At 36.1% G+C, this 8712-nt stretch overlaps 1 protein-coding gene across 1 annotated transcript in view; it reads left to right on the top strand.

Moving 5' to 3' along the window:
- The first annotated feature begins 3264 nt into the window (after positions 1-3264).
- Positions 3265-8712, top strand: part of PLEKHH2 (pleckstrin homology, MyTH4 and FERM domain containing H2) — a 95542-nt gene continuing 90094 nt past the window's right edge. Inside the window, exon 1 of the mRNA XM_008699810.2 lies at positions 3265-3435. Coding sequence (XP_008698032.2) covers positions 3313-3435 — 123 coding nt within the window. The 5' untranslated portion in view covers positions 3265-3312. The remainder of the gene's footprint in view (positions 3436-8712) is intronic.

The raw sequence follows: 8712 nt of genomic DNA, 5'->3' as shown, positions 1-8712 counted from the left end.
GCTTTGTAGTAATTTTTGAAATTGGGACATATGAGTCTCAAGATTGTTTTGGCTATTTTGGATCCCTTGAATTTCCATCTGAATTTTGAATCAACTTGCCAATTTTTACCAAAAAATGAAGTTGGAATTTTGAGAGAGATCGAATTGAATGTGTGTGTGCCCATTTGCTAGTATTGGCATCTGCACAATATTAAGTCTTCCAATCCATGAACGTGGATGTCTTTCATTTGTTTAGGTCTTCTTTAGTTTCTTTCAGTCATGTTTTGTAGTTCTCAGAGTACAAGTCTTAACACTTCTTTTGTTAAATTTATTCCTAAATATTTAGTTATTTTTGATGCTATTGTATGGGTAATATATTCTTGATTTCATTTTTGGATTTTTTTCTTGCTAATGCATAGGAAAACAGTTGATACAATTGATTGTATTTTGAGCTGGCTTCTTGAAACCTTGCTGAACCCAGGTAGTTCTAAGAGCGTTTTTGTGAATTCCTTAGAATTTTCTATGTACAAGATCATGACATCTGAAAAGAGAGATCATTTTGTTTTCTTTTTCTTTTTCTTTCTTTCTTTTTAATTTTCTAGTATGTGCCAGGCCCAGAGATAGATTTAGTTTTCAAACTGGATTCTTTTTATTTTGTTTTCTGGCCCTGGCTAGAACCTCTAGTACAGTGTTGACCAGAAGTGGCAAAAGCAGACATCCTTTTCTTATTCCTGGTCTTTGGCACATCAGTCATTTATCATTAAGTATGATGTTAGCTGTGGACTATTTATAGGTGCTTTTTATTATGCTGAAGAAATTCCCTTCTATTACTAGCTTATTGAATGTTTTTATCATGAAAGGGTGTTGAATTTTGTCAAATGGCTTTTTCTGCATTGAATGAAATGATTATGTGGTTTTTGTCTGTTACGATATAAATATGGTTCACTGTATTGATTGATTTTCATTTGTTGAAAAATATCTACCTTTATGTTATTTTTTAAACTGTAGAGATTTTACAGTAGAACATATACAAGTTATTTTAAATGTAGAGCAAAAATTCACCAACATGAATTAAACTCCTCTTGTTTAACAGTATCTGTACATTTCTGTGCAAAGATACAAATGATTGAAGTCTTCGTGACGTCTCTTTCAGGACTGCTTTTGATTTTATAATATTTCCACCATATTTTCTTTCTGTGTCCACTCTAAAGCTAAGGAGGAAAGAAATGAAGTAGCAGAATTGAGAAAAAATTCGTGACTGACAAACTTTGTGCATTATGTGCTCCTTTATCATTGATAGTAAATGTAATGTGGGGAATGATGAAGGTCATTAACAAGGTGGATATCCTTAGCAGAAACTCAGAAAACAATGGTGTGAGCCTTCTATAAAAACAAAGAAATGAGGGGCGCCTGGGTGGCACAGCGGTTAAGCGTCTGCCTTCGGCTCAGGGCATGATCCCGGCGTGATGGGATCGAGCCCCACATCAGGCTCTTCTGCTATGAGCCTGCTTCTTCCTCTCCCACTCCCCCTGATTGTGTTCCCTCTCTCGCTGGCTGTCTCTATCTCTGTCGAATAAATAAATAAAATCTTAAAAAAAAAAAAACAAATAAATGAAAAGAGAATGATTTCCAGTTTTACACTTATAAGTTTCCCTGAAATTATGGCTAGAATAATTTTAGGAGCATCTGGAAGCTTTGAGATGGTTGGTGGTCTTAATAAAGTTGTAACCTCTATAGAACAACTCTACTTTTATTTATTTCTAAATTTTTGAATGATAATGTCAGTATTAATGTGAAAACTGGTTTAAGCACAAAACAATATTTACACTAAGAAAATAATCTTTTGTGGGTTTTTAGCAACACCAGGTTTTTAAAAACTTGTATAGGTTTCAGAAGGGTTATATTATACTAAATACTGAGAAAATCAACTTGGTTAATATGTGAGGGACACATATTTTTGGAAAACAAAAGAATGGTACACTTCCGCTGCAGATCTATCCTGGGGTTCTCAGAGTTTTACTGTCACATATATGCCGAGACCAGGGCTTGGCTCCTTGTGGAAATCCATTCCTAATGCAAATTTTATCTGTTCAAAGCTAGGGCAATTCAGAAATATATCAAGCCATCTATTCAAATGGCTTGATGAAACATTAACATTTAAAACAACGTTTATGAATCCCAGAACCAGAAACAATGAAGTTATAGTTTTTTTTGCACTTTAGAGTTTCAAAACCAGTTCCCCTGCTTCCTGGCTTCCTTCTTACAGGGCTTTTCCCTGGGATTTATCTCCTCCAGAAGGAAACGTTAATGTCATGGGAAGCACTTATTCCAGATTTACTTAATGTAGGTGATTCCAATTTTTATATTTATATCTTTTCTTGAACCAGAAAAAAAATTATACAAACATATCCAAGGTCATAATACTTTGCCCAGTTAAATATGCCAAGGGATTTTTGGCTTGAAAGAGAGCTTGGACCAAGACAAATTTAGGGTGATGGTAAGTAATAATTGTGATGTAAATCTAACTTATAATTGTAGGGCTAGTAATGAAGTCTCTTAGGTTATTCTATCAAGCTACCAACTGAATCAAATCAAAATGAGATAATTCTGTAAATTTAGGAGTGTGGTAAAATTATGAGCTGAAAGATTTAAAAAATGTTTTATCTGTTGGGCAGAGCTAAAATTATACCAGTAGTCTGTGTTTGGGTGGTGCTATCATTCTGTCCAAAGTACTATTAAAAATAGCAGTCTTTCATTTGTTCCTCACAATATATTCAGGAGGAACAATGGTTTATTATGATCAGTGTCTTGCTTTTTCAAGATTGGGTAAACTGAGGGGTGCCTGGGTGGCTCAGTCCTTAAGTGTCTGCCTTCAGCTCAGGGCGTGATCCTAGGGTCCTGGGATAGAGCCCTGCATCGGGCTCCCTGCTGGGCTGGGAAGCCTCCTTCTCCCTCTCCCACTCCCCCGGCTTGTGTTCCCCATCTCACTGGCTATCTGTCTGTCTGTCTGTCAAATGAATAAATAAAATCTTAAAAAAAAAAAAAAGCTTTTAAAAAAGAAAAAGATTGGGTAAGCTGAGACATGGAAAGGATACGTTATATAGAAAAGTTGGCTAATAAACACATTGGGCCTCCAACCCTGGCCTCCTGTCTTCCACTAAGTTTTTTCCATGAGCTATTCAGCCAGTTCTGAAATTTATCTGAGAATTTATAAAATTTGGATGTGGATATCATTACTTGGTAACTAGAATGTGTACATGGGATGATGTAATGAATTATCCTGAATGCCAGTGCGTATGACGCTATTTGAATGCTTTCTTTTCTAGAATAAATATGGCAGAGCTTTCTGAGACAGAAGGACCAGTCGATTGGAAAGAACGATGTGTAGCTCTGGAGTCCCAGCTCATGAAATTTAGAGTTCAAGCAAGCAAGATAAGAGAGCTCTTAGCAGAGAAGGTAAGCGTTTCTCTCCAACCTTTGTTATTAAACATCAGCTGTTTGGGGGCATATTTCATTTACATTAAGTAATCTCAGTACTTTTGGGGGTAAGCAATTTTCAAATAAAGAACATAATTTAACTTTTTGTCAGGGCTTTGAAGTTATTTTTGACATATCCTTTTGCCAGTTTTAGAGTGAATTGGACATTAAGCCAAAAAGCATTTCTATGCCTATACTAGTGGGATACGTAGGAATCGTGTGTATTTGATGAATGTGGAGTTCATTCATTCCCGAGAGATAAGCTATAATTTATGTGATTTTGCTGGAGGTGTGTGACAGCCTTTTAATTTACTAAATGTTTAGGAAAATCATGTTTAAAGTGATTATAGAAGAATATTCCCTATTGATAGTAAAACATGTTTATACTGTATTTGAAAGTATGCATCTATTTAGGAATTTGTGTTGACTAACTGTATATCACTAGACTATGGTCTGGGCTAACATCAAGTTTAATATAATTATATGCTTCTCTTAATAGTTCTAGTCATGTAATTAAAATTTCATCTACGTCATAGGAATTCTTTTTGCATGTATGTGTATAAAACCCATGGATTAATTCATTCATTTGTTCAGTCATTCAACAAATATTCACTGAGGGCTCATTTTGTGCCAGACACTCTTCTTAATGCTACAGTTACATCAATGAACAAGAACACCCATACTCCTGTTTGCAGGGAACCTGCATTCTAGACCTGTACTGTCCAATATGGTAACCACTAGCCACAGGTGACTACTGAGCACTTGAAATGAGGCTAGTACAAATTGAGATGTGTTGCAAATGTAAAATACATCTTGATTTCAAATATTTAGTGTGAAAAAAAGAATGTAAAATATCTTAGCAATAATTTCCATATTGATCCCATGCTGAAATAACATTTTGGATATTAGATTAAATAGAAAATACTAAAATTAATTACCACTGTTTCTTTTTACTTTTTAAATATGATCCCTAGAAAATCTTAAATTACGTATATAACTCACATTATATTCTTTTTTTAAAGATTTATTTATTTAAAAATTTTTAAAATTATTTTTAAAATTTTAATTCCAGGGTAGGTGACATAGAGTGCTATGTTAGTTTCAAGTGTACAATATAGTGATTCAGCAGTTCCACACATTACTCAGTGCTCATCAAGACAAGTGCTCTCCTAAACCCCCTCACCAATTTCACCAATCCACCCATACACCTCCCCTCTGGTAACCGTCTATTTGTTCTCTATAGTTAAGAGTCGGGTTTTTTTGTTTGTCTCTCTCTCTCTCTCTTTTTTTTTTTTTTTTGTTCATTTGTCTTGTTTCTTAAATTCCACATGTGAGTGAGATCATATGGTATTTGTTTTTCTCTGGCTTATTTCACTTAGCATTATTCTCCCTAGATCCATCCAAGTTGTTGCAAATGGCAAGATTTCATTCTTTTTTATGGGTGAATAATATTCCATATTCCATATATATATCACATCTTCTTTATCCATTCATCTATCATTGGACACTTCAACTGCTTCTATAGTTTGGCTATAATGCTGTAGTAAACATAGGGATGCATGAACCCTTCGAATTAGTGTTTTCATATTCTTTGGGTAAATACCCAGTAGTGCAGTTACAGGCTCATAGGATCATTCTATTTTTAATTCTTTGAGGAACCTCCTTACTGTTTTCCAAGTGGCTGCACCAGTTGCATTTCCACCAACAGTGCACAAGGATTCCTTTTTCCCCATCCTCAGCAGCATTTGTTTCTTATGGTTTTGGTTTTAGCCATTCTGACAGGATGACTCACGTTATATTTCTCTTGGACAGTGCTGTCCAGATGGCTAGAGAAATGGTATTGTCATTCATAACTGATCAGAAGAATTTACAGGTGATTTCTCAAGCACTTGTCTGCATAATCCTTTGAGATGGAGACGGGTACACACATCACATCTTCAAAAAAGATTTTTTTTTAAAAGATTTTATTTTTATTTATTTGAAGAGAGAGAGACAGCCAGCAAGAGAGGGAACACAAGCAGGGGGAGTGGGAGAGGAAGAAGCAGGCTCCCAGCGGAGGAGCCTGATGTGGGGCTCGATCCCACAACTCCGGGATCACGCCCTGAGCCGAAGGCAGACGCTTAACGACTGCGCCACCCAGGCGCCCCCAAAAAAGATTTTTAATCTTCCATTGATAGCTGAGAATCTCTCTCTTTTTTAAAGATTTTATTTTTAAGTAATCTCTACATCTACTATAGGGCTCAAACTCACAACCCCAAGATCAAGAGTCACATGCTCCACAGACTGAGCCAGCCAGGCTCCCTGCTAGCTGAGAATCTCTTAGCACGGAACTATTCTAATAAAATCCAGGAAACACCATTCATTTTAAACTTTCATATTATCATCTTAAATTTTTGTGCTTTAACATCTTTTAGGTGGAAAGATTAAAATTATTCAATTCACTTTGGGTCGAAGGATGACCTAGTAGCAGGCTTTGTGGAAAAAACCCCCAATATCAATTGGCTTTGTTTATCACTATTAGAATAAAAGTTATAATCTGAAAAAAAAAATCCCATTTTGAATATCTCCTAAGTTAAGGAAGCTTATTCTAACTCAAAGTTAGTGACTCATGCTTGGTCTTTTGCTCCTCTCTCTATAAAAATCATTTTCCAGGTTGTGCTGATTTATCTAGTATTTTCCACCATCCCAGCCAGTCCATACAATGACTTTATTCAGATCATCAATTATATGCTCGTTTCTATACCTCATGGACACTTGCCAGCTGTTGCCTTAGCCTTCTAGCAGGTAGCACACTGTTGGCCACAGCCTCCTTAAAATTTTCTTGGTTCCTTTGACTTCTGTACTCTCTGGGTTTCTTTGTGGACTAAACAGGAGTTATGCTTATTTGGGCTTCTTTGAATTGACCGTTAAGTTCTAAATTTTATGGCAACATTTGTTCTTTAGAAGGCATGTTTCAATAACTTTCTTTATGAGTGCCCGTTTTTCAGAATTTAGAAGTGTCATTTTCTCCATAAGTACATTTATAACTAAGCTTTTTGACTGTTAGTTTATGTTAGTAGGTCTTGTTTTTTTCTTTGCCAGTGAATGAATATTGAGAAGAATATTATTTCAAAGTTGCTGTCGTAGGGGCGCCTGTGGCTTAGTCAGTTAAGCGTCTGCCTTCGGCTTAGGTCATGATCTCAGGGTCCTGGGATTGAGCCCCTCCTGCTTCTCCTTCTCCCTCTGCCTGCTGCTCCCCCTGCTTGTGCGCACGCTCTCTCTCCGCCAAATAAATAAAATCTTTTAAAAAACTGCTATTGTAGTTGTGGCTTCTTTCTTCCTCCTTCATCTTCTTCGTCTTCTGTATTTTTTTATCTGTGTCTTAGATCCTGTGACAGATCTAAGAGATGGAATTATTCAGATGTGTTTTACACAGTGGAAAGTGGACAAGTATGCCAAGTTACTCATGGTTTCCCAGTAAATATATTCAACACTAAAATGAGAATAAAGTTTTTCACAATATTTTCTGTTCTATTCCATTACGAAATACTTTTCCCTGGATTAAAATTATTTTTGGTACCTACCCATGTTCTAATAAAAATACCAAATATTTGTTGATTTATTATGTGTTAAGCACTTCATAGATATAATTTATTTAATTCTTATAACAAGCTATGAAGTAAGACATTTTGTTGTTCCCATTTTACAGATTGGGAAACTGATGCTTACTATGTGCTGGGCAATCATCTTTATATACACATTGTTAGTGCTTTATATATATATATATATATATATACACACACACATATGTATAAATCTACTTATATATTATAAATTATATGTATAGAAATAGATATTTATATAATATATAAAATGCTTTATATATATTAACTTTTTAATTCTTAACACCCCATGAGGTAAGTACCAATATTATTCCTTTTTATCCAGGAGGAAACTTAGGCACATCAAAGTTCCTTAAGTTGCCTTAGTTTATGCTGAAGAGTGAGTGATGGAGACAAGAATTGAAACTGACCATTCTGCTTTTAGAGCCTGAATGCTTAGACATCACCCTCTATGGCTTCCCTAATCTAGTCTTATTACCACATTCCTTGCTTTCTCTGATATACTCAGCCACTCATCGATTCTGTCTTCTCCTCAGGCATGCAACATTTAAATCCATCTCTGCTTGAGGGCAGGTATCTATGTGTGTTAGGATGTGTGTATGTATATAGTAATAACAATTTAGATAGCACTACATATTTTTAAAGAAAACCCTACTGCGTTGCTTCTGCATGCCAACTTGAGTCTCTCAACGTTGCATTCCAGAGGCCAGTCTGGTCCCATCCATAACCTTTGGTTTTGTGTTAGGACCAGTCTGCCCCAAGGCTTCTCCCGAATAGTTCTCCAGACCTTCCCCCCATATGGAGGCAGGCCCAAGGCTGAAGATTCTTGAGAGAATACTAATTTGATTCTTCAGCTCTTTGCCAGGAATTCTGGCCAACTTTTCTTTCCTGCAACAGTTCTGGTTCTTAGTTCTGTTTTATTGGCACTGGCTATAGGCAGCTAACACTAGGTGCCAACTATGGTTCTTAGCCTTTGCTACAACAACCATCAGCTGGTTTAAACCCCACAGTAACCCTACTCGGGGACTATTGTTATACCGAATGTCAAGATGTTGACGTTAAGATTGAGAGTATTTGAGGGGCGCCTGGGTGGCACAGCGGTTAAGCGTCTGCCTTCGGCTCAGGGCGTGATCCTGGCGTTATGGGATCGAGCCCCACATCAGGCTCCTCCGCTATGAGCCTGCTTCTTCCACTCCCACTCCCCCTGCTTGTGTTCCCTCTCTCGCTGGCTGTCTCTATCTCTGTCAAATAAATAAATAAAATCTTTAAAAAAAAAAAAAGATTGAGAGTATTTGAGGAGTATGCCCAATATCATGCAGCTAATGAATAACAGAATGGCCTTTAAACCTTAGATCTTTCATACTTTCTGTGATGCAGTTAAAAGAGTGCCTGGCACACAGAGGTAACTCATTATTTCCCTGTATCTTTCTGAAGGGACACACTGGTTAAGCGTACAAGGGGTTGACTTAACAAATGTAATCACCGGTTAATAGGAGACATCTTTCTCAAAAAAAAAAATCATTTTTTTTTTTTAGGAAAAATGTATGAAATGATCTCAGAGTGTTTTGATAATTAAAGGTAGATTTTAATTATATATACTTTATGGTTTTTGGAGATGGAATAAGAGAATAAATGAGATTTTTTTTTAAAAGAA

The sequence above is a fragment of the Ursus maritimus genome, unplaced genomic scaffold (assembly GCF_017311325.1).
Source record: "Ursus maritimus isolate PB19 unplaced genomic scaffold, ASM1731132v1 scaffold_6, whole genome shotgun sequence".
NCBI classification, from domain to species: Eukaryota; Metazoa; Chordata; class Mammalia; order Carnivora; family Ursidae; genus Ursus; species Ursus maritimus.
The sequence above is the reverse complement of the archived record's forward strand: the minus strand, read 5'-3'. Positions and strand labels throughout refer to the sequence as shown.